The 25,004-nt window shown below is 52.6% G+C and overlaps 1 protein-coding gene across 2 annotated transcripts; it reads right to left on the bottom strand.

Annotated features, from left to right (window-relative positions):
• Positions 1-441: 441 nt before the first annotated feature.
• NUTF2 (nuclear transport factor 2) lies at positions 442-24,967 on the bottom strand. Of its 2 annotated transcripts, none has more exons than XM_068166559.1 (5): positions 24,882-24,967; positions 15,685-15,802; positions 10,954-11,025; positions 8,813-8,911; positions 442-978 (listed from the first exon to the last, which is right to left on the bottom strand). In XM_068166559.1, the coding sequence occupies exons 2-5, from the start codon at positions 15,781-15,783 to the stop codon at positions 865-867; spliced, it is 384 nt and encodes a 127-aa protein (XP_068022660.1). In that variant the 5' UTR covers positions 15,784-15,802; positions 24,882-24,967; the 3' UTR covers positions 442-864. The 2 variants fall into 2 exon arrangements, with proteins under 2 accessions (XP_068022660.1, XP_068022661.1); XM_068166560.1 differs by lacking the exon at positions 24,882-24,967 and adding an exon at positions 24,035-24,083.
• Positions 24,968-25,004: the final 37 nt, after the last annotated feature.

The raw sequence follows: 25,004 nt of genomic DNA, 5'->3' as shown, positions 1-25,004 counted from the left end.
AACAGGGTGGGGGCATGCAGGGAGGCATAAGTGGGGGGAGAGTTGCATTTGAGGCCTGAGGTGGTGGAGGTGAGGGAAAGCTTTGGCTTAATGGGCTTGTGTGTTAAGCCCAGACTGTGGCTTCTGTGTATTTTAGATGCTTTGCACTGTAGCACAGGTTATGAATAGCACTTCAATTTAAACTTACACTACTAGTATGGATTTCTATCCAATCCTGTGTGGAGTTTTTCTTTAACTAGTTTAAGAGGGGTTAGAGAGCTTTCTTGCTCCTGAAACCAAAACAGAGGGGAAAAAGAAGTTGTCTGGCCAGGGGCACACCTGGACTACCTTTGCTGGTACAAAAACTGCTCCTCAGGTTGAGGACTGCAAGCGTTTCCCCAGCAGGCAGGCCAGCTGAGGTGAGCAGCACCCACACACTCCACACCCAGCTCATGAAAACCATTTGAACTGTTAAGAAAATCCAATGGGTTTATTGTGTAATGGAGCATTGGAACATCTGAGCAAATCAGGATCTGGGCTGCACAGGCTGCTGTTCCCTCCTGTCTTTGGGTTCTAGAGCATCTCGTCAGTACAGAAACAACAACCTTTAGCTTACAGATTCTTCCCGAGGCATGCTGGTACAACACAAATTTCTCTTGTCAAAAATGCAGCTAAAGTCTAACTTCCAAACATCATGCACAAGAAACTCATCTAGTGACAATGTAAACTCAGCAGAAGGGCAGGTCACAGGTCTTGCTCATTAGGCTCTGCAGTGCTGCAGCTTTGTGTATGATATTTGGAATGTTCTGTGAGTGTGAGTAATACCAGGAAGAGAGGAGGAGAAAAACATAAACCAAAAAGCAGAGGTGCCTCGGGGGCTCCAGCTCAGCCAAAGTTGTGCAGTGCTAGCCTGAACATGTCATTGGTGCAAACCCAGGCATCATTGATGTTCTTTAATAGAAAGATCTGGTGGAATCCCATGATAGGATCTTCATCAGCCTGCAGGAAGAGAGGGAACAAAGTTCAACAAGCTCTTGTCCTTTAGGAGTCTATTGCAAAGCTGAGAGCAGCAGACAGAGGCTGGTGTTAACAGTGATGTCACATGCTGTGAGATGCCCTCAGAGACAGGAATACCACCAGTCTCTCTTCCAGAGGGCTCTCCACACAAATACTCTGGGCCCAATGCTGACACAGCACCTGCAGTTAGGGTTACCTGGCAGACCTGCAGCCACCTCCTCCAGCACTGGTAGGAGCATGCCTGCTTCAATGCTCAGTCAGACTTGCTTTGGGCCTTGCCCAGCACCAAGCATAAACCAAGGAGCTGCAAGATGAGTTTGTAGCTGCTGTACTTTGGACTGATGACAGGAAGGAGTTTCTCTAGAAGTCAATGCCAGCACCATTGCCTGCATGGTGCAGGCAGTGCTGCAGGCTGTGAGAGCTTTCCCAGAGCAGACACAGCTGGCCTGCAGTGGAGCACTTCCCATGGCTACTGTCCAGGAGCAGCAAAAAGGGAGCAGAGGGTTTGCTGTAGCTGTGAGATGTTCTCAACATGGGGAATTGCTGCAGCAGTGCCTCAGCTCCTGCCTCTGACAGCTCATCTAGAGCTGCTACAGTACCTGCACTGTTCCTACTTCATTGGTACAAAAGTAGAAAACACAGGGAGATAAATTCTCCCACCTAAGGAATGTTTACATCTCCTCAGAGACATCATCCAGGAGTTGCAGCCTCAGGGTAACACGAATGATTCCCTGGGAATCACACACCAGGATTTAACCTGAGCAGCACACTGCACCAAGTAGCAGAGCAACCCTCTGATACTGACCACAGTGCACTCAATTCAGGATTCTGAGAGGATTTTCAGCTCTGTTCTCTCAGCACACAACTGCTCAGCTTCAGAAAAGAGAGGAAATGCATTTAAAAACAAAATCAAAACAGCAGCCCTGGAAAGCAGCAGCCTGAGCAGCACATGTAACAGAGGACTGTTTATTCCCAGTGTTCTGCTGCTGCCCACCCACAACAGCAGAGAAGGCTGAAGAGCAAAGTCAAAAGCACTGTGTCAGTGGGGAAGCAGCTGTGGGACAAGTCAGCCTGGAGAAGAAGCTGCTTCAAGCACATGGAAAAGCAGCCTCCCAGCATGAAACCCCCTGCAAGGATTTCATAGGGACAGCTGCCTGGGATGTGCCATGGTGCAGGTGAAGTGCAGGTTCACTAAGTGTGTGCTGATCCACAGAGAAAAACCAGAAAGGGCCCTAGGTTAACTATGACCTCTCAGGAAAGTGATACTGAAATCATGAAGGGCAAGTCATGTTCTACAGCAGCAGAGAGCTCAGCAGCTACCAAGGCAAGCACAAGGTTAGCAGGTGCTGGGAAAGGAACAGAGAACCAAAACCCCTCAAGCAAGCAACTGCATCAACACACAGCAGCTGAGGGAGCTGGGGCTCTTCAGGCTGGAGAAGAGGAGGCTGCTCTCTACAGCTCCCTGAAAGCAGGGGCTGTAGTGAGGTGGGGGTTGGGCTCTTCTCCCTAGGATCAGGTGATAGAAGGAGAATAAATGGCCTGAAATTGTGCCAGGGGAGGCTTAGGTTGGAGATGAGGAAAAAAATCTTTGCTGCAAGAGTGGTCAGGGATTGGAACAAGCTGCCCAGGGTGGCAGTGGAGTCCCCATCCCACGGTTCAAGAACCGTGTGGCCATGGCACTTGGGGCCATGGTTTAGTGGCCATGGCAGGGTTGGGCTGTCAGTTGGACTGGATGATCCTGGAGAGCTTTTCCTGACAGAAAAATCCTCAAGCAAGTGAGTGCCAACACAGTGCCTGTCCAATGTGCTGCTGAGCCAGGCAGTGTCCTGTCAGGTCTCCACCAGGCAGAGGCTCCCCAGCAGTCAGCACAGCATGAACACAGCAGTGAGGCTGGCTCAGAACAGCCCTCCATCGAGCTCCTGGCACCCATCACAGCAGTCCTGCCAGTTACTGGCAGGGGAATGCCATCAGCATTACCTCTGCCCACCAAAGAAGTGGCCTGTGCCCCAAACCCCATGGGTCTTTCCCAGCTTCTCCTGGGGATCAAATACAACAATTACATTCCAGATGAGTTTTTATCCTGTTTTATAGATACTCACAGAATGGTTTGGGTTGGAAGGGGCCTTAAAGATCATCCAGTTCCAACCCCCTGCCACGGGCAGGGATACCTCCCACCAGACCAGCCTGGTCAAGGCCTCATCCAGCCTGGCTTGGAGCCTCCCCAGTACTACTGCTTGGTAGTTGGTAGGTTCCTGGACATGAAAGGAATCTTGAAGAAACCTGAATAGCATCAAATTGCTGCAGATGGAAATTTGCCATAGTTAATGCTGTTCCTTTTGACCAAGCTGGAATGAATTCATCTTGGTGTCAGCTCCTTTCTAATGGCTTAGTTGAAATTACCCAGGAAGAACCATTTCAGCTTGAACCACTTCTAATCCCAACTAGCACCAAGCATTCAGCATGCTCTCAGCTGCCCTTTGCTCTGCTCCTCACAGGTCACCATGGTGTCTGTTACACACTGCACAAGCAGCTTTCACACCACATCTGAGCGTGGCATTACTGACAGTGGCACACTGCACAACCACTCCTCTGGGAGAAAAGATCCTACCAAGCAGGGTGGGCTGCCCCAGCTTCTGCCAAGCCTTGCTGCACTGCAGCCCTCGGTGCTTTTGCCCAAGGAGACTTTTCTCCTTTGTGGTGCAGTTCAGGACTGGAGGCATTAATAAAGATTAAAAGCCAATGGAACTCTTCCCCCAGCAGCTGCTCTTGGACAGATGCTGAATCCCCACAGTGAAGTCAGACATTACTGCTTGCTTTACTCTGTTCATGTTGCATCTTTTCAGCACAAAGCAGCAGTGGGCTTTAAACCAGGGAAAGCCCTAGACTGGATCACATCCACCTTGAGCAACTTAAGAGTCTGCTCCCAGCATTCTGAATACATCCCATTAACATCCAGAAAAGACCCACAGCTGAGTAACTTGAGATGTTCTGGAAGGCACAGGCTAACCCCATCCCATTTTAGTGTGGATCTTCAGCTCAGGCAACCTCACTGGAAATCTTTGACTTTCCACTCCACATTCAGCTCTGTCCAAGAGAACTTCCACATTCCCGATGGGAGCCCAGGCATCAAACTCAGGGGCTTCCTTTTTAATGCAAAGCCTCCTCCCTGCAGCTCAGATTGTTTCACAACATCCTTCAACAGAAATAAAAAGCCACAAAACAAGACCAAAAGGATGCTCAGCTTCCAGGCTAGACTCCTGCACACAGCAGGACTACCAGCAGCCTTGCATCAGCCACAGCTTTGTGGTCTTCCCAGCCTCCAAGAAGAGAGATTTCAGTGTCTCCAGCCAGTAGTTCTCAGGTTTTCAACCTTCCAGTGGAAGAAGAACAAAACCCCAACAACAGAACACCCAAAAAACCCAACCAAGCTTTCCTTGTGTCCAACCTGAACCTCCCAAGTTATGCTTTGCAACCACTGCTCCTTGTCACACTGTCTGGCACTACCAGGAAGAGGCTGTTGGAAGTATTCAACTGCTTTCCACCTACATTTCAAGCAAATTGCCCTTGTCTATCTCTTCTCCCAACCCCACAAACTCTCATACACTGGCAACCAAACCCAGGCTGCCCAAGGCAGTGGTAGAGTCCACATCCCTGGAGGACTTAATAGCTGTGAAGATGTGGTACTGAGGGGCATAGTTTAGTGGTGGCCTGGCAATGCTGGGCTACCAGTTGGACTCAGTAACCTTAGAAGTCTTTTCCAACCAAAACAGTTCTCAGTAACCTTAAAAGTCTTTTCCAACCAAAACAGTTCTATGATTCCATCTTGGCAGCTTTCAGACCTCTTCTAGTTTTTCTGTGTATCTTCTGACCTGAAGGCTCCAAGCCAGAAACTTCAGCTCCCAGCTGACAGATACAACACTATTTTAAAAGCCAACTTTAGCTGCAAATCTTAGTGGAAAAACCTCAAGTTTGCTCCTTTTGTCTGGCCAAAGAGTTCTGCTCCTGCAGCAGCACCCCACAGCAGCTGGTGGCTGAAGTGCAGGCTCTTAGTTCTTCTCATGTCCAAGGGAAGACAGACTGCAGAAAGCAGGCTCCCTCAGACACCAAGCCTCACTGACCAGGCTTTAAGCAGTGCTCAGCATGCAGGACACCACCACCCAGCAATTTTATCTGCAGCTTTCCTTTCCCTTTTCAAGACCAGGAAACACCAGGTAACCATTAGTCATTAAAGGTAATTCTGCAACCAGCACTTCAAGTTCACACTCTGGGAGAGCCACATTGCTCCAAGAAGCTGCAAGCCACAGCCATGCTTCTCAGCCCAGCCCAAGCAACAGAAGAGAGCACTCCTTACTCAACCAGGCCTGCAGGGAGGAGAGGCAAGGCCAAGGGCTAAACGTTGTGCAGGGCTAGCCTGAAGACTTCGTTGGTGCACACCCAGGCACCTTGAAAACTTTTCAACAAAAAGGTTTGCTGGAAGCCTAGAACCTGGTCATCATCTGCCTGAGCAGGACAGGAGAAAGAGGTTACTCTGTGAAGCAGACTGGCAGTGCTGGCTGACATTCAGCATGGACAGTGGCAAGGCAGCATCACACAAAATCAGACTTGCTCCTGAAGGCTGAGGCTAATGCTTACTGCTCCTAGATGAGGCAAGCATGCACCCAGAGAAAGGAACAACCACCAAATGGCAACAGACCTGGAGTCAGTGCAGGGATGGTGGTTCCAACTCTGCAGAAGGGTAAACTCAGCACTGCCTATCCCAGCACCCATTAAAGAAAATCACTCCCTAGCTTCACTTCTGAACATGCTTTTCACCAAAAGCAGTTGGCATTGCTTCTGCCAGTGAGTGAGAGCCTCACTAGGGACATTCACCCTATTTAGATGTCCTATTACCCTTCAACATCCTCTCCAAAGAGCTGCTGTGTCCCTTCCCCTCAGTGTAAATGAGTTTTGTTTTGCAACATTTGTTGTCGTTTTTTGCTGTTGTGTTTTTGTTTGTTTTAATTTATTTACAGTTCTATCCTGGTGTGGCCACATCTGGAGCCCTGGGTCCAGTTCTAGACTCCCCAGTTCCAGAGAGACAGGGAACTGCTGGAGAGAGTCCAGGGGAGGCTCCAAAGCTGCTGAGGGGCCTGGAGCAGCTCTATGAGGAACAGAGACTGAGAGCCCTGGGGCTGAGAGCCTGGAGAAGAGCAGCCCCAGAGGGGAGCTGAGCAATGATCAGCAAGAGCTAAAGGAGCTGTGGGGGGCAGGAGGCTGGGGCCAGGCTCTGTTCAGTGGTGCCCAAGGACAGGACAAGGGGCAGAGGGCACAAACTGGAACCCAGGAGGTTTCACCTGAGCAAGAGGAGAAACTTATTTGGTGTGAGGGTATTAGAGGCCAGGAGCAGGCTGCCCAGAGAGGTTGTGGAGTCTCCTTGTGTGGAGAGCTTCCAAATCCCCTGAACCCAGCTGTTCCCAGTTACTCTGTGGTACAGAGAACACCCTTACATACAACAGCCAGGTTCACGTTCATGTCACACTGCAGACTGTCACTGCTCTTTTCATCTGTCCACCTCTGTAAGGATCACACCAGGCAGAAGCAAGAAGTCAACTTCTAAGGTGACTGTGACTTTCTCAGCACTTCCTCACTGAAAGGCAGCAGTCCCAGGCATTACATATGCTTTTTAAAGCTAAGATGGGAGACACAAATGGATGAAGAGTGGAGGCCAGAGAAGGGCAACGAAGTTGGTAAGGGGTTTGGAACACAATCCCTATGAGGAGAGACTGAGGGAGCTGGGGTTGCTTAGCCTGGAGAGGAGGAGACTCAGGGGTGACCTTATTGCTCTCTTCAACTACCTGAAGGGAGGTTGTAGTCAGGCAGAGGTTGGTCTCTTCTCCCAGGCAAGCAGCACCAGAACAAAAGGACATAGTCTCAAGCTGTGCCAGGGGAGGTTCAGGTTGGATATTAGGAAGAAGTTCTATACAGAGAGAGTGATTGCCCATTGGGATGTGCTGCCTGGGGAGGTGGTGGAGTCACCATCCCTGGAGGTGTTCAGGAGGAGACTTGATGGGGTGCTTGGTGCTGTGGGTTAGTTGTTTAGGTGGGTTGGATGCGATGATCTTGAAGGTCTCTTCCAACCTGGTTTATTATTATTATAAAATGTTTCCTCTCCCACTCAAAATAGGGCTGGGTTTGATCAGGACAATAGGCACACTGATCCAGTCAGACTGTGCCCAGCCCCTAGACACTTGCTCACACAGTCCCCAAATTATTCTGAGTGTTTTCAGCTTGATGAAATTTAGAGGATAAAACCACCACAGTGAGAAACCCTGCTCCAGGCCATGACATATATGGAAAGCTCTGACTGCACCTACAACCCTAACAACCTAAGGATGAGAAAAGCCAAAAGCTTCACAGAATCTTTAAGAACCTGGTGTCTGGTCACAATGACTGCTGCAGGCTGGCAGCTGGTTAATGATTATGCTGTAACCTTCAAGACATGACTGGGCCAAAGCAGGTGCACCTGTGGCTGGCTCTTGGTCCCAGCACACAGTTGTGTAGGAGAGATGAGTTCAGCATGTCTGACTTCCCCCCGAGCTGCAGCTCAGTGCCCTCCATGGGCTGCTGTGGTTCCTTCCTCAGAGTATGCACAGCTGGGACCAAGCAAGGAGCGAGCTGGAACCCAACCTGCAGCTAGGGAGCAGAAGCAGCTTCCATGAGCCAAAGCTGTCTGGGTTAGAGGGGGATGCAGTATGCTGAGGACTGCTCTGCTCAGCTGCCCAGCCTCAAATGAGTAAAGAGAAGAGCTAAGCAAGCAGAGGAAAATGTTCAGTTCTGTTCACCCAGTGAGCAGACAGGTACAGGGAGCTGGGCTGCTTTGATGCCAGAAGGGCCTTTCAGAGTCACCTGGAAAGGGAAATCTCAGCAGCTCTTGTAAAAGAAACTGGCTTGAAGTAACTCTGAAGACCTGCTGGCTTTATAGTCCTGACTGGAGAGATGGCTGGACCAAACCCTGACAGAACTGCTTGTTTTAACTGTCACCATGCAATGCCACACCTTCTAGATAAACACTGAGCAACTTCTGCCTACAGCTGACTCCACAGGCTATTTTCTACAGCTTCCAGGACAATTTCTTTCACTGCTAAGTAGTGCAAGTAGCTCCAGCTCTGTGGCCCTGCTATATTTAGATACAGCATTTGCTCAGAAGAGCAGGGGACTGGGTAAGGCCATGCAGCTCAGCAGCAGAACACAAACAACAATGTCATCACAAATAACCTGATTTCTTCCTAGGGAGAACTGTTTCAGCAGTGGTTGAGCTCAGAGGCAACACCCCTGTGGCTGAACCAGTTCTGACCACAGAGGTACTGGGCTGCATCAGCCCCAGGACTACACTCTGTGCTGTGACAGAGGAACAGCACAGACTTACTGAAGGGCTGTCAGCCACAGCTCAATGCAGACCTTACAGCACCTTCAGCTAGATGTGCTGCTTTGAAATGCAGCAAGGGACACTGAAACCTTCCTGCAGCAGGGGAAAGGACGTGCTGGTGCTTCTGGAGCCCGTGTGGTGCTCTTGGATGCACAGTACAAAGCAGGGCTCCTTGCTTGGCAGAACACACCAGTGCCCAATGACAGCTGCTTTACCCAGTGCTTGTCATCTGGAAGGAGGAGCAGTTTGCTGACAGTCCTGAACAGCATGAGAATGACATCCCAGTGCAAGCTCAGCAGTGCTCCTTCCCCACCCAAGAGGCACTGGAATGTTTGCAGAGATTGGCTGATTTAGAGCCCTGCAAAAAGCTAGGAGGGGAGCAGTTGGTAACCTGCAATGGAAAGAGTTTACCTTCAGCTGTCCCACTACCATACTGAGTATACAGCTGTCAGGGGTAGGTTGGTGGTCTTGTGCTGTGATGCTGTGTTGGATTTTTTGGAAAGGAAGGCTCTGCAACGAGAGAGAAAACAACAAACAAAACAAAACAGGGAAACAAGAGAGTCATTGTGTGCTGGACCCTGCCAAACAAAGGTGGAGCAAATCCAACATTAGCAAGTGATAGACTATCTTGGTTGCACTGTATGGGGACTTGTTGCAACTTGACACTACTCAGTCACAGCATGGTGAGGTTGGAAGGGACCTCTGGGGATCATCCAGTCCCAACCCCCTGCTCCACAATGGGCACCCACAGCAGCTTGCCCAGGATCACAATGGCCAAGGGGGTTTGGAAGCTCTCCACACAAGGAGACTCCACAACCTCTCTGGGCAGCCTGCTCCTGGCCTCTAATACCCTCACACCAAGTAAGTTTCTCCTCCTGCTCAGGTGAAGCTTCCTGGGTTCCAGTTTGTGCCCTCTGCCCCTTGTCCTGTCCCTGGGCACCACTGAGCAGAGTCTGTCCCCAGCCTCTTGCTCCCCACAGCTCCTTTAGCTCTTGCTGAGCATTGCCCAGATGCCCTCTGGGGCTGCTCTTTTCCAGGCCACTCAGCAGCTTTGGAGCCTCTTCTGGACTCTCTTCAGCAGTTCCCTGTCTCTCTGGAACTGGGGAGTCCTGAACTCTGGTTGGGTTGATCATAACAGTTGAGGTTTTCAAGCAGCAGGACCTGATGACACTGCCCAAGGAGCTTCAGAGGTCAGCTGAACCTCCAGCCTGGACACTGTTTACCAAGAACCAGTGCTGAGCACTTGAAATCCACATATCCACCTCTCCCTGATAAGGGCACCTAAGGGGAATCAGCACAGCAGCAGACAGCATCTTTGCCACAGAGCAGGCAGGAGCAGGGAAAAGGAGAAGGAGATGGAGACCACGAAACACAGATATTGTGTTCATGCAGCAGATGCAAGTATGGCTGAGCTCAGAGTGCAAGGAACACCCCTTGAGGAAAACCAGACACTGGGGAGGAATTCCTCCTCCAGCTCAGACCACGTTCAGGTTCCAAACAGTGAACACCAAGTACCTGGGTGACAAGCCTATCACACCAACACAGCATTGGCACTGTCCAGCCTGGAGAAGAGAGAGCTCCAGGGAGATCTTAGGGCTGCATTTCAAGATCTGAAGGGGACCTGCAGGAAGGCTGGGGAGGGACTGTCCAGAAGAATGAGGGGCAATGGGAATACGTTGAGGGAATTCTTATGGGAATAGGATGAGGGGCAATGGTTTGAAAGCAGAGCAGAGCAGAGTTAGGTTGGACACCAGGAGGAAATTCTGCAGAGTGAGGGTTGGGAGATACTGGAACAGGTTGTCCAGGGATGTGGTTGAAGCTGCATCCCTGGAGACATTCAAGGCCCTGGGCAGCCTGCTCTAGTTGGAAGTGTCCCTGCTTGGGGGGTGGGGGGTTTGGACTTTTGAGGGTCCCTTCCAACCCACTGCATTCTGTGACTCTGGAAGGCAAAGCTTCTCCCAGTTTAACCACATGAACATGCAGAGAGTTTCAACCTCTGTGCAGCAGGAAATGTTTTCCTCTCACTTGCTGAAGAGGAAATGCTGGTTCCAAAGTCCTGAAGTGCTGCTAACAGCTGCCAAGTGCTGCACTGAGCTGGGTTCTCCAGCAGGTGATTTACTTGCAGTTCATGTATCAGAAAACAAACTACTCCTCACCACAAGTTCAGCCTCTTTCCCAGGCAGATCCAAATCACAGGTTTGCTGTGCCTATATTCTTGGCATGCTTTAAAAGAACACAAACCCACCTTTCATTCCTCCAGATCACAGGGGCAGCTTGTGACTTAGGCTTTCACAAAGGGAATCAATCAATGTCAGGTGCAATTGAAGCCACCAAGTAACCCTGCGAGCTATCAGAGGCAACTAGCAGTCCCCCAGCAGAGCCACCAGTGCCACCCAAATGCAATCACACTTCTGAAGACCAAAACTTGGAAACACAAGTCCCACATCTCCAAGCACTTTAAACTCCTGAAGCTGAAATACAATTCTCAGAAGCAACTCATTCTAGTCTGCATCAGTGTTTCCCCAAGCACTTGATAACCATCCCAGACTTACAGAGAGCTTTTCAACGATGGCTGCCTTGCCCTGGAACTGCTGTCCCTCCCATGTAAGGCATGAGGCATCAATCTGGGGGGAGGAAGAAAAAAAAGTTATTAGCCCACTGAGGTAACTTCCAAGCAGTCCTGGTTGGAAACTTTGTTTACTTGGCATACATCCTTAGAATCCAGCTCTTCGGAAACTACCTCAGAGGGATGGAAAGAAACCACAAAGAGCAACTGAAACAGTGGGGAATAATCAAGCAGAAATTCAGCTGGATTGGGATTCTAGCAGCAGAGAAGTCCCTGGACACCTGAAGGACACCAAACATACAATCCTAGGGACAGAAGTCAAGTGTGGCAACAAACACAGGGAGAAATGTGACAAGAGGGGTTGGATCTCCAGCTTTTTCTCCTCTCAGATACTGATTTACGTACCCTGCTCACCCCCAGAGAGGCAGAATGTACCTCTAGAGGTTTTCTAGCTGGCTGCCTTGTGTGGCATGAAGTGACTGAGGTGCTTCAGCCTAGAAGTTCTTCCAAGTATAGGAGGAGGGTGCTCTGAGCATGCTGTGTCAGGGGCAACAGGCAAGAACCTTCCTCTTCCAGTTTGACCCTGTTTAACCCAGAGTCACAGTATCCAGTTGTTAACACAGCCCTGCCACCACAAACCCAATTTGAAACCATGGAAACATACTTCAGTTTAACTTGGTTTCTGCTTGCTGGCATCTCCAAACAATACCCTCAACCTGAATGCCCAAGTTCTTGTGCACACTGTCACAGATCAATCCACCTGTTTGAGCTGAAATACCTGCAGGCAGAGGACTCCCTGCTCTTTCCCATTCAGCCTTCAACTCGCACTGAAGTGCTTGAATGCCTTAGTAGACCCTGGCAGATTCCAAAGATCTCCCTTTGTGTGCTGCCTGGTAGATATTCTAGGCCCTGCTTTTGACCCACAGCACATGAAAGAGCCCCTTCTTCCAGCCACACCTGCTGTGCTGAACTTGCACAAGAGGCTCAAACATTCCAAAAGAGCTTCTGGTCCCCCAAGTATCCTTCAGAAGGAACACCACAGTGCAGTAAGAGCCAAAAGAAGGGGATCAGAGCCAAGAATATGAAACCTTTAGGGTCAGACACAACCACAAGCATGAAGAGCCCCTGAAATCAGTCTCCTCTCAAACAGGGGCGTGTTCCTCATGTTCCCTTGAAGAGGAAATAGATTGTGTCATCTGAAGCCACACAGCAGGTCATCTGGCTGACACCACTCGCATTTTACATGACACCAGCCCTGCTGCTCTCTGGAGTAGCTATTAGATTAGATGTTTGCTGCTAAGGTAAGAAGCTCAAACTCCCAGACAGGTTTGCTGGGAAAGGGCCTTGCAAGGCCACCCAGCCCAACCCCTGCAGCCAGCAGGGACATCTGCAGCCAGAGCACATTGCTCATAGCCACAACCAACCTGCCCTGCAGTGGTGCCAGCCATGGGGCAGCTCCCACCTCTCTGGGCAGCCTGGGCCAGGCTCTCCCCACCCTCAGTGCCAAACATTTCTCCTTCTCTCCACTCTCATTCTCCCTCTTTCAGTTCAAACCATCCCCCCGGGCCTGGCACAACAGGCCCTGCTCCAAACTCTGTCCCCAGCTTTCTTAGAGTCCCTTCCAGCACTGCAAACCACCAGAAGGTGTCCCTGGAGCCTTTTCTCCTCCAGGCTGACCAAGCCCAAGTCTCTCAGCCTGGCCTCACAGCAGAGCCCTTCCAGCCCTGCTGTGGCCTCCTCAGGCCCTGCTCCACCACATCCCTGTCTGTGCTGAGGGCTCCAGAGCTACCCCAGCACTGCAGGGGGGTCTCAGCAGAGTGCAGCAGAGGGGCAGAGTCCCCTCCTGCCCCTGCTGCCCACACTGCTGGGGATCAGCCCAGGACAGGCTGGGTCTAGGCTGGCAGCACTTGGTGCCAGCTCATCTCCAGCTTCTCAGTCACCAAAAAGCTCATCAGCAAAAAAACAATGATTGTAGAACTTCCTCTAAATGTAGGCAAGTTGTGACCTTGGTGCATTTTAGCCACACAGAACAGGGTCCCATCCCCGCCAGTTTAGGATCTCCACAGATGAAATAGTGCTGACCACATGTGCATAGGAATCTCAACTGGGTGATGAAAGGCAGAAAGAGCTCAAGGTGGAAAAGGCCCAGGAGGGCACTGTGTGGAATGAACTCCATGTTTCCAGGAATTTCAGTGAGTCTCTACTGAGCAGCAGCTTTCTAAGGATTCAATAAGTTTTGGTAACAGCATGACAGAGGCTGCTCAGTGCCTTCGTATTTGGAGCTGTGGGTCAAACACAGGCTTCCTGTTCCTCGATTTAGAAGCTCTCTGCACACAGCTTCTACAAGACAAGGCAACAACCCAGCAGACAGCAAACACACAACCACCTACAGAGCAGTTGCTGCCAGTGCTGGTGGACGCAGCTGGGCTGCAAGAGGCAGGGTGGGGTGTGTGTCACTGCTCATGCAGCATGCCCAACCCTCAAGAGCTTGGTGGAACTTCCTACAATTCACCCAGCAGATGAGAAGGTCAGCAAAACATTAGGACATGGAGATGCTTTAATGTGTCCAGAGAAGGGCAATGAGGCTGGGGAGAGGTCTTGAGCACAGCCCTGGGAGGAGAGGCTGAGGCAGCTGGGATTGTTTAGCCTGGAGAAGAGGAGGCTCAGGGGTGACCTTATTGCTCTCTACAACTACCTGAAAGGAGGTTGTAGCCACGTGGGGGTTGGTCTCTTCTCCCAGGCAACCAGCACCCCAGCTACAGGCTGGGGTCGGAGTGGCTGAGAGCTCCCAAACAGAGGGACCTGGAGGTGCTGATTGACAGCAGCCTGAATATGAGCCAACAGTGTGCCCAGGTGGCCAAGAGGGCCAATGGCATCCTGGCCTGCATCAGGAACAGTGTGGCCAGCAGGAGCAGGGAAGTCATTGTGCCCTGTACTCTGCATTGGTTAGGCCACACCTTGAGTCCTGTGTCCAGTTCTGGGCCCCTCAGTTTAGGAAGGACATCGAAACACTTGAAGGTGTCCAGAGAAGGGCAACAAGGCTGGGGAGAGGCCTTGAGCACAGCCCTGTGAGGAGAGGCTGAGGGAGCTGGGGTTGTTTAGCTTGGAGAAGAGGAGGCTCAGGGGTGACCTCATTGCCCTCTACAACTACCTGAAAGGTGGTTGTAGCCAGGAGGGGGTTGGTCTCTTCTCCCAGGCAACCAGCACCAGAACAAGGGGACACAGTCTCAAGCTGTGCCAGGGGAGGCTTAGACTCGAGGTGAGGAGAAAGTTCTTCACCGAGCGAGTCGTTCGTCATTGGGATGTGCTGCCCAGGGAGGTGGTGGAGTCACCGTCCCTGGAGGTGTTCAAGAGGGGATTGGACGTGGCACTTGGTGCCATGGTCTAGTCATGAGGTCTGTGTTGATAGGTTGGACTCCATGATCCTCGAGGTCCTTTCCAACCTTAGTTACACTGTGATACTGTAACAAGACGACACAGTCTCAGGCTGTGTCAGGGTAAGTTTAGGCTTGAGGTGGGGAGAAAGTTCTTCACAGAAAGAGAAATTGGCCACTGGAATGTGCTGCCCAGGGAGGTGGTGGAGTCCCCATCCCTGTAGGTGTTCAAAAACGGATTGGATGTGGCACTTGGAGCCATGATTTAGTTGTCAGGAGGTGTTAAGCATTAGGTTATAGGTTGGACTTGATCTCTGAGGTCTTTTCCAACCTGGTTGATTCTATGAAAACAGGCTGTGCTGCTGCAAAGCCTGCATGACCTGAGTGTCTTGGTGAAATTCCTCAGCCACACAGCACCATTACTTACCACCAAAGATCAACATCACACAGAGAGCACTTTTCATGCTCTGAAGGAGCCTTCTCCCAAAACCAGAAGCTGGTATTTCTTGGGTTTGCTACTTAAAAGTTTTAATTCTTGAAGCCAAATCTACTTTGCCCCAAATAAGGAGCAAAAATTACCCTGACTTTTGAATACATTTTATCATAGATTCACAGAATGGGTTGGGTTGGAAGGGACCTTCAAGATCATCCAGTTCCAACCCCCTACAATGGGCAGGGACAGCTCCCACTAGATCAGCTGCTGCATGCAGTGGTACATCTGTAAGAACAGCTGAGGGAGCTGGGGCTTGGAGCTGGGAGCAGAGCAGCCTGAGGGCTGCACTCATTGCTGGGGATAAAGATGTGCAGGGCTGGAGCAGAGGAGGTGCCATGGGAACAGGAGGGCAAATATTGTCACTCTGAGGGTGCTGAAGCCCTGGAGCAGGCTGCCCAGAGAGGTTGGGGAGCCTCCTCTGGAGAGATTCCAACCCCCCCCCCCCCGGTGTGTTCCTGTTTGACCTGCCCTGGGTGATACTGATCTGGAGGGAATTTGGACTGGACAACCTTTGGAGGTCCCTTCCAACCCCTAACATTCTGTGTTTCAACCAAATCCATAACTGAAAGTAATAAACTGAGGTCACAATATTTTCCCCACAGGATCATCCTCAGTTCCCTCCTCTATGGGCCAAGGGGAGGGGGAGTTACCAACCTGCCTATAGCTAAAGCAAAGCCCCAAAGAGGATGGAAAGAAAAGAAATGCAATACAGAAAAGCTGAGCAGGAGTGACTGCACTGACATGCTGGGTCAGGAGAAACCCCACTATCCCACCCTGTGTATTCCCACACAGCAGATCAGGAGCCCCAGGGAGACCAAAGGAGCAAGCCCCAGCCCCTGTTGGTACTCACATAAATTGCTCCTAACTGAGTCCTGTCTGCATCAAACAGCTGGTAGTAATGTTGGACAAAGCTGGACCCAATCTGCTCCCAGATAGGCTTGTCTCCCATGCTGACTCCTCACCTGCAGCTGCAAAAGAGAACAAAGCATCAGCAGAAAGCAGCAACCACTTGGAGCGTACACTAAGCACCAGCAAACACAGGTCCTCACAGCTGGCCTGAATGTTTCTCTGGGTGGAGCAGGACAAATCTCACCTCTGCACTCAGGCCTCCTGTGAAAGAACACACATGGTTATCAAACACTTTCTTTGCTGATTACAGCCTCTGAGGGTTCCTGCAGCTGTCTCAGCATGAGGTCACAACTCATGGACAGAAGGGAAGAACAAGAAGCTAATTGAGTGTCACCACTTGACAGGCCCAAGTCCCAAGAACTCCCCCATCTGAAGGGGCTGGCTGGCACTGCCTGCTTCAACCTTATCTCCTTTACTGTAAACACCTGCTGCCTTAGCATGGATTGTCTGCAAGTGGCTTACTCCAGTTGATGCATCACCTCAGCTGGGACACCATCCACAGGCCAGACTAAGAAGTGTCCTTTCCATGCTACGACAGCAGTCAAGTCACAAGCTCTTCATAGTATCATAGTATCAGTCAGGGTTGGAAGGGACCACAAGGATCAGCCAGTTCCAACCCCCCTGCCATGGGCAGGGACACCCCACACTAGATCAGGCTGCCCAGAGCCTCATCCAGCCTGGGCTTAAACACCTCCAGGGACGGCACCCCAACCAACTCCCTGGACAACCCATTCCAGGGCTTCACCACTCTCATGGGGAAGAACTTCCTCCTCACACCCAGCCTCAATCTCCCCACTTCCAGCTTCATTCCATTCCCCCTAGTCCTATCACTACCTGAGATCCTGAGAAGTCCTTCCCCAGCCTTCCTGTAGGCCCCCTTCAGATACTGGAAGGCCACAATGAGGTCACCTTGGAGCCTTCTCTTCTGCAGACTGAACAGCCCCAACTCCTTCAGTCTGTCCTCACAGGAGAGGTGCTCCAGCCCTCTGCTCATCCTCCTGGCCCTGCTCTGGACACCTTCCAGCACCTCCACATCCCTCTTGTAATAGGGGCTCCAGAACTGGACACAGTACTCCAGGTGGGGTCTCACCAGAGCTGAGCAGAGGGGGAGAATCACCTCTCTCGACCTGCTGGCCACACTTCTCCTGATGCAACCCAGGATCTGATTGGCTTCACTTAACAGGAGCTGACTCTCAGCTGCTCTCCTGTCACTCAGGCTGAAGCACACACACCACTTGGTTCTGAACTTGCCCAAGGTACAAACTAGGATGCTTCCCAGTGGTGAGAATCTGCAGGTGTCATAGAGAACTGGGCCAAAGAGCATAGCATTGAGTGGATATTCCACATCCCCTACTATGCACCAGCTGCAGGGAAGATTGAACACTACAACAGTTTGTTGAAGACCACTCTTAAAGCCACGGGGGGTGGAGCTTTGAACAACTGGGAAAAGCATTTAGCACAAGCAAGCTGGCTGGTAAACAGTAGTGGTTCAGCGAACCGAGCTGGACCTGCACACTCAGATCTGCTACAGAAAGTAGAAGGTGACAGAGTTCCTGTTGTTAAAGAATCTGTAGGGTAAAACTGTTTGGGTATTTTCACCCTCAGGAGAGGCTAAACCTGTCTGAGGGGTGGTTCCAGCTGAAGGTCCAGCTCACACTTATTGGATAATGCAAGAGAATGGTGAAATTCAGTGTATCCCACGAAGAAATCTAACTTTAGCTGAGAGAGTTTGATTTCAGGCTGTTGTACAGCTACATCACGTCCAAGGAAGGAGCCATGAGGAATCTACTGTGCACGAACCCTGAGAACCCTGAGAGCCCTGAGTCACCTGAGAGTCCCTGTGCTCCTCTTTCCCTTTTCTTTGCTTTGTCTGTGAAGAGACAAACTGTTTTCTGATTTTCTTGGACTTCTGAATCATCTACGTCTGAGGATAGCCAGAGTGGACTATGAACCTCACTTACAAGCTGTAAATATTGTTTTGGATTGGATGGACGGTACGAACAGCCAACGAAGGGCAACAAGGCTGGGGAGAGGCCTTGAGCACAAGCCCTATGAGGAGAGGCTGAGGGAGCTGGGGTTGTTTAGCCTGGAGAAGAGGAGGCTCAGGGGTGACCTCATTGCCCTCTACAACTACCTGAGGGGTGGTTGTGGCCTGGAAGGGGTTGGTCTCTTCTCCCAGGCAACCAGCACCAGAACAAGAGGACACAGTCTCAAGCTGTGCCAGGGGAGGTTTAGGCTGGAGGTGAGGAGAAAGTTCTTCCCAGAGAGAGTTGTTGGCCATTGGGATGTGCTGCTCAGGGAGGTGGTGGAGTCACCGTCCCTGGAGGTGTTCAAGAGGAGATTGGACGTGGCACTTGGTGCCATGGTCTAGTCATGGGGTCTGTGTTGATAGGTTGGACTCGATGATCCTCGAGGTCCTTTCCAACCTAAGTAATACTGTGAAATCGTTTAGAACGGTCACACACAGCCAAGGGCCTGGAGTTGAGAGGCATCCCAAAGCCTCTCTCCCAGCTTCCTTATAGGTTCCTCCACTGTGTGTCCTGTGTCACCAGCCACGCAGGCACAGGACAGAGACAAGCATCCCCTCATGTGCTTTGGCATGCAGCAGATGGCACCCTTACCATCTGATGGCACATGACCCAGAAAGCAGGAAGACTAAGGAGAAAAGAAGGTATGAGACAGGAGGACTAGAAGAGAATGGAGCCCTCCCATGGGACCAAGTGATCTTCAATCAGACAAGAGTCACACTGGCATCAGGAAGATTTTCCGGCCACAAAATCCAAACCCACAAAATCATCTCCATTGTCTGTCCCAGCTTAGGTGTTCCTATCTACACTTTTCCTTCTGTCCTCCAGCTTAACAAGACTGCCCACAACTCCTAAGTGCCACAGTCCTTAGAAGCCCTGTTTCTACTGAAGGTCTGGCTGAACCTCTCAGAGCTTCCTTCAACAAAGACCCACGACAGCCTGGAGACAATTCACTGTCAGCCTGCTGCACCATAAACTCATCTTCCTGCTCCAGCAGCATCAGCAGAGCCCCTCAGAGATGGAACTTGAGCCAAACTCATCTTCTTACTGGGCAAAAGCAGAACCTCCTGCTGACACAAACAGATCACAGTCCCTGATATATAGAACCACAGAATCATTTAGGTTGCAGACAACCTTTGAGCTCATCAGGTCCAACCACTGACTCAGCACTGCCAGGTCACCACTAACCCATGTCCCTTAGCACTACATCTCCATGGCTTTGAAATCCCTCCATGGATAGGGACTCCACCACCGCCCTGGGCAGCCTAAGCCAGGCCTTGACAACCCTCAAGGGGAAGAGATTGTTCCTCATATCCAGCCTAAACCTCCACTGGGGCAACTTGAAGCTGTTTCCTCATGTCCCATCACTTGTTTCTTGGGAGAAGAGACCAACTCCCACCTGGCTCCAGCCTCCTCTCAGGAAGCTGTAGAGCAATGAGGTCTCCCCTCAGCCTCCCATTTTCCAGACTAAACAACCCCAGGTCTCTCAGCTGCTCCTCACCAGCCCTGGTCTCCAGACCCTTTCCTAGCTTCATTGCCCTTCTCAGCACCTGCTCCAGCCCCTCAGTGTCCTTCTGGGAGTGAGAGGCCCCAAACTGAAGCCAGTATTTGAGGTGCAGCCTCACCAGTACTGTTTGGGGCAGTGGGCTACCAGCACATCTCTGCTGCATGCAAAAGGGTCACAGAATCCTTTGAGCCAGCAGCTGTGTTTGCAGCATTATCAGACCTGGACACATGTAAGCTCACTGCTATGAACTGAAAAATGCAAGGTTCTAGACTTCAAGCATGGCAAACTTGCACTTCTGTAAGGTCCTCTACATTCTGAAAGTGCCAACACAAACTATCATGAGCCAGCAAAGCAGAATGTGAATTGCTGCAGAGGAGGAAGGTGGTCTTGCAGGGACTGCCACACTTCAAGAGCAAACAGTGTTCCAACAATCCACTGACAACCACCACAGGCAAGTAAGCTTGGTAAAGGCTTCCTGGTCTGTGGAACATCGCAGAAGAAAGCAGAATTCCAAGACAAGCCTCAAAGCCATACCTTCTAACATGCTGGTGCAGATGAAAGGCTGCCCAGGGAGGTGGTTGGGACCCCATCCCTGGAGATATTCAAGGTGAGGCTTGACAGGGCTCTGAGCAACCTACTCTAGTGGAGGACGCCCCTGCTGACTGCAGAGGGGGTTGGGCTGGATGAGCTTTGGAGGTCTCTTCCAACCCAAACCATTCTGTGATTCCATCAAATTGGTAACCATTGTCCATTTAGGACTATACCCCAAGTCCTCAGAGCACAAAGGCTCTAGTCGTTTAGGGTGTCACAGCTGGCCCCACGCACCACTGCACCAACATCCAACTCACCAGGACCAAAACCAGGCTGGTGGTCAGTATGACAGGAGAGCAGCCAGGCTCCTTTCCAAGCCGTGCTGCAGGCCCTGACCAACATGACAATGCAATGGCAAGCATAATCCAGCCCATCCGCTGCTGCACTCTTCACTACTGATTAACAAGAGCAAACAAGGACACCCAGAGCTTCTTCACCCTGCTGCAGCTCTGAGCCCACAGGTTAAAACCAGCAAGCAGTCTTCAGAATACAGTGAAGAGAGTAAAGCAGCAAACAGTTTTGGAGATGTTTTCCTGTTATCTCTTTTCTATCACCACAGAAAATTCCCAAGATAGGAGTGTCTCCTGCACACACTCTCTAGGAACACAATGGAAACAGCCTCTCAGGAGCAGTGAATCTTCTTTGCAAGAGGTCACCTCCTTGGCTACACCAAGGATCACCTGCTAACAGCTCATCCTCCTCCTGCAACTTCTGAGGTTCAGAACAAACTAAGCAAATTATTACCACCTGAATTACTGAGAGACCTCCTCCAGCTCAAAACAGGGTCAGCTGCCAGAGGTTGCCTATGCCTTTATCCATTTTGATCCCCAAACCCTCCAATGAAGGTGACCATAGAACCTCTGCAGCCAACCTGACCCAACACATGACTTCCCTCACACAGAGGGCAGCTCTCCTGGGTCCAACCTGAATCCCTTCTGTTCCAACCCATGACCCTGGTCTCATGTCCTCCCACCAAGTTCCCTGTGTAAAATCTGGCTCCATCTTCCTGACAGTGGCCTGCCAGGTGCTGGAGGCTACAATTAAGACCTGCTCAAGCCTTCTACTCTCCAGGCTAAATCAAGGCCAGGTAGAACACACACAAACACAGGGCCAACTGAGCATGGAACTCACTCAGAGACATCCAAAAGAACCAGTCTTTCATCTTAAACACCCTGCACCTCTCTGTAGGACAATCCAACCTAGTGGTCAGTCTCTCCCTGCTTGGCAAGCTGTGAAATTTCTGACTGAGTGAATTGATGCATTCAGAGACAGAAAAGCAGCAGTACTCCTCTTGGGGACCTTCACCTCCCTCTCCACAGGCACTCACTGCTTCATGAAGCCAAGTCTGGAAACCACTGCTGCAGGCCAACCAGCAGTTACTGACTTTGACAGCTTCACCTAGGATCTGCTCTGAGCATTACCCCAAACATGCCTTCAGGTCTAAAAATGTAGTCCAGATATGTGACCAGGGGAAGGATGGGAAGGGAGAAGGGCAGGAGTAAGAAGGTGCAGGCTGCATCCCTCTGCAAGATATAGGAAGTTGACTCTTCCCATCTCAGGCCTTTTTTGCCTCTCCTCCAGCCTCACTAAAATGAAGTACTGCAGGAATTAGGCCAACCTGAAGTGAGTATTCTTTTTTTGTTACATCTGTCAGCATGTCTAAAGCCACTAGTAAATACAGGGGAAGAGGAGGACTCCAAGGGAGCTTTCACCATGCCTACAACCCAGTGCCCATGCTGCTTGCAACCTGACAGCCTGACAGTCAGAGTCAGCTGAGGCAGGACAGAATCACAGAGTGGGTTGGGTTGGTGAAGCCCTCTGAGATCATCCAGTCCAACCATCAACCCAACCCCACCATGGCCCCAAGTGCCATGGCCACACAGTTCTTGCATACCTCCAGGGATGGGGAACTCCATCACCATCCTGGGCAGCCTGTGCCACTCCCTGACAACTCTTACAACAAAGAAATTTTTCTGCATCTCCAACCTAAGCCTCCCCTGGCACAATTTTGGGCTATTTCCTCTGCTTTGTTCACCTGATCCTAAGAAGAGCACAATGCCCACCTCACTGCAGCCTCTTCTCAGGGAGCTGTAGTGCATCCCCCACACAATTCCTGACCACAAGGTTTTAGGTGTCAGCAAGGCTGCTGCCCCTCACCTCCATACACACGCAAGCTCTTTGGATGGGCTCAAGAGTTCCCAGGTACCTGGCAAAGCTAACATGCCCCGAACTCCTCCTACCGCACAACTACAAGCCTACAGCCCCCCTCCTGCTGGGCTCCCTACCCAACACACAGCAGCAGGAGCTGAGCAGAGCAGTGCGGCACAAAGTGACCGCGAGAGCAGAGCAGGCGAGGGGCGGCAAGGCGAGGGGCGGCAAGGCGAGGGGCGGCAAGGCGAGGGGCGGCAAGGCGAGGGGCGGCAAGGCGAGGGGCGGCAAGGCGAGGGGCGGCAAGGCGAGGGGCGGCAAGGCGAGGGGCGGCAAGGCGAGGGGCGGCAAGGCGAGGGGCGGCAAGGCGAGGGGCGGCAAGGCGAGGGGCGGCAAGGCGAGGGGCGGCAAGGCGAGGGGCGGCAAGGCGAGGGGCGGCAAGGCGAGGGGCGGCAAGGCGAGGGGCGGCAAGGCGAGGGGCGGCAAGGCGAGGGGCGGCAAGGCGAGGGGCGGCAAGGCGAGGGGCGGCAAGGCGAGGGGCGGCAAGGCGAGGGGCGGCAAGGCGAGGGGCGGCAAGGCGAGGGGCGGCAAGGCGAGGGGCGGCAAGGCGAGGGGCGGCAAGGCGAGGGGCGGCAAGGCGAGGGGCGGCAAGGCGAGGGGCGGCAAGGCGAGGGGCGGCAAGGCGAGGGGCGGCAAGGCGAGGGGCGGCAAGGCGAGGGGCGGCAAGGCGAGGGGCGGCAAGGCGAGGGGCGGCAAGGCGAGGGGCGGCAAGGCGAGGGGCGGCAAGGCGAGGGGCGGCAGCCACTGCAGGCCCAATACACGGAGCACCACTCAACAGACACAGCTACACACGTTCCACACCTCACCAACTAGACAGCCATATATGCTCCACACCCTCTCTGCCCAGGCGTGGTCCTGCCTGCTCCACACCCTCTCCGCCCGCTCCACACCCTCTCCGCCCAGAGAACCCTGTTTTAGTGGCAGTATAAGGAATCCCAGCAGAGGAGTGCGTATCATTGCTCCGGGTTTGGACTTCTCTCCAGCCGTGAACACCCAGTGGTTTTGAAGCAAATCCTTTTCAAACCATTCACCAAACATCCTTTAGTAATTAGGAACCTAATGGGAAAAAATAACAGTCCTATCATTAGCCAGAATCTGACTGCACTCCAAGTTAGCTGACTAGTTTCCTTGACAGTGATGCTGCAGACAGAAAATTCTCTTCAAGTACCTCCACAGAACTCCTGAATTGCCTTTGTTTTGTACTGCTAAAGGAAGCCCTAAAGCCACCAGGCACAAATATACAGAAGGGCTTCTTGGACACAGCTCCTCCCACAACCAGAAAAGGCAGCAGGCTGTCCACTGGAGAAGGGCTGACTAAAGAAGCAGTCGACCTCTCAAGCAACAGTTCTGCAACCAATCCCTCCTCAAGCATTTACAGAATCGCAGAATGGTCTGGATTGGAAGGGACCTCCAAAGGTTGCCCAGTCCAACCCCCTCTGCAGTCCGCAGGGAATCCTCCACCAGAGCCCTGTCCAGCCGCACCTTGAATGTCCCCAGGGACGGGGCCCAACCACCTTCCTGGGCAGCCTGTTGCAGTGTTCCAGCACCCTCGTGGTGCAGAATTTATTCCTAACATCCAATCTAAATCTGCTCTGCTCTACTTTGAAGCCTGGCTTTATGTTCCAGTTTGGCTGCAATACAACCCAGATACCACAAGCCCTGCTCCAGGAGACACAGTTACACTGCAAGGGAAAGACTTCAAAAGAGGAGGAAGAACTGCAAGGGTTTTGCAGCCCCCATTTAGGGGTTAAGTAAGTGTCTTAGGTTCTCCAATTACCTCCTACCAACAAAATGCTAAGTAAGCTCCACGCTACTATAAACTTGTGCTGGCTTTGATGGGTTTTAAAGCTTAAAAGCGGCAACAACTGTAGAGGTGGAAGAGAAAAAGTCACCTCTGGTAGCACCACCCCGGAAATCGGTTATTCAAAGGGAAAACGCAGGCGGCTCCAGCAGCTCACCGAGCACATGCTCCCCGGCTGGGTCTGCTCCAAGGAAGCGAGAACCTGTCGTTTCCTACGTGACAAAGCGATCCCACCACATCGGACGAGCGTCAGTCCTCACACAGCCTCCTGCCCGGACCGCCGAGCAACGCCACCAGAGCTGTGCTCCCGTTACCCCTTCGACGGTGCCCACACCACCTCCGCGCCGCTCCCGGGGCTTACCCACCCTGCCGCCACGACCATCGCAAAGCGTGGCAGGAGCACCGCAGGACACGGGGCTCGGTGTCGAGACCCCCCTACGCCTCAGTCCGGTGTGGCGGCACAGCCCAAAGCACACCGGAGGAGTCGGCAGGGGCAGCGCTCATGGGAAGCGGCGGTGATCCTGCCGGGCTCGGGAGCAGCCTCTACCTCCCGAGGGATACATTCCCTCAGCCTGTGGTCCAGGCTCAACCTGGCAGCGGAGCCTCACTCCCCCGGGAACAGAGTCGGGAGCCTGCCACCCCCCCCCCCAGCCCTCCTGCCCACGCGGGGCCCCGCCGAGCCGCGACCGCCCCACCCCCTACCCCGAGCAGCGGCAGCGGCTGCTCGGCTCTCCTCAGCCCAACAAGCCCGGTAAGCCCGGCCGCTGCCCCTCGGAGAACCGCGCCGCTGGCGCCTCAAAGGCGGAGAAGGTCAGGGCGGCTCCGGCGGCCGGCTCCCGCCCAGCCCGCGATTGCCGGCAGCGCCCCGCGGCGGGGCTGTAGCCGGGCCGCGGGTCCGGCGAGCGCGGGGTGGGGCTGCACCATGCGCTGGCCCGCGGGCGGGCAGCCCCGCTCTCGCCGCCACGCGGAGCCCGCCGCCGCCCCGCCCTCCCCCCCGCACTCACCCCGCGGCTCCCACTATGGCGGCGGCGGCCCCCCGTGCGCGGCGCGAACCCCCTCAGCCTCTCTCGCCCGCGCTCCCCGCCCGGCCCGGCCCCGCCCCACCCCGCGGCACGCCGGGACAGCGA

This window comes from Melanerpes formicivorus, unplaced genomic scaffold (assembly GCF_026170545.1).
Source record: "Melanerpes formicivorus ecotype bairdi unplaced genomic scaffold, bMelFor1.0.p_v2 SCAF_102, whole genome shotgun sequence".
Lineage (NCBI taxonomy): Eukaryota > Metazoa > Chordata > Aves > Piciformes > Picidae > Melanerpes > Melanerpes formicivorus.
The sequence above is the reverse complement of the archived record's forward strand: the minus strand, read 5'-3'. Positions and strand labels throughout refer to the sequence as shown.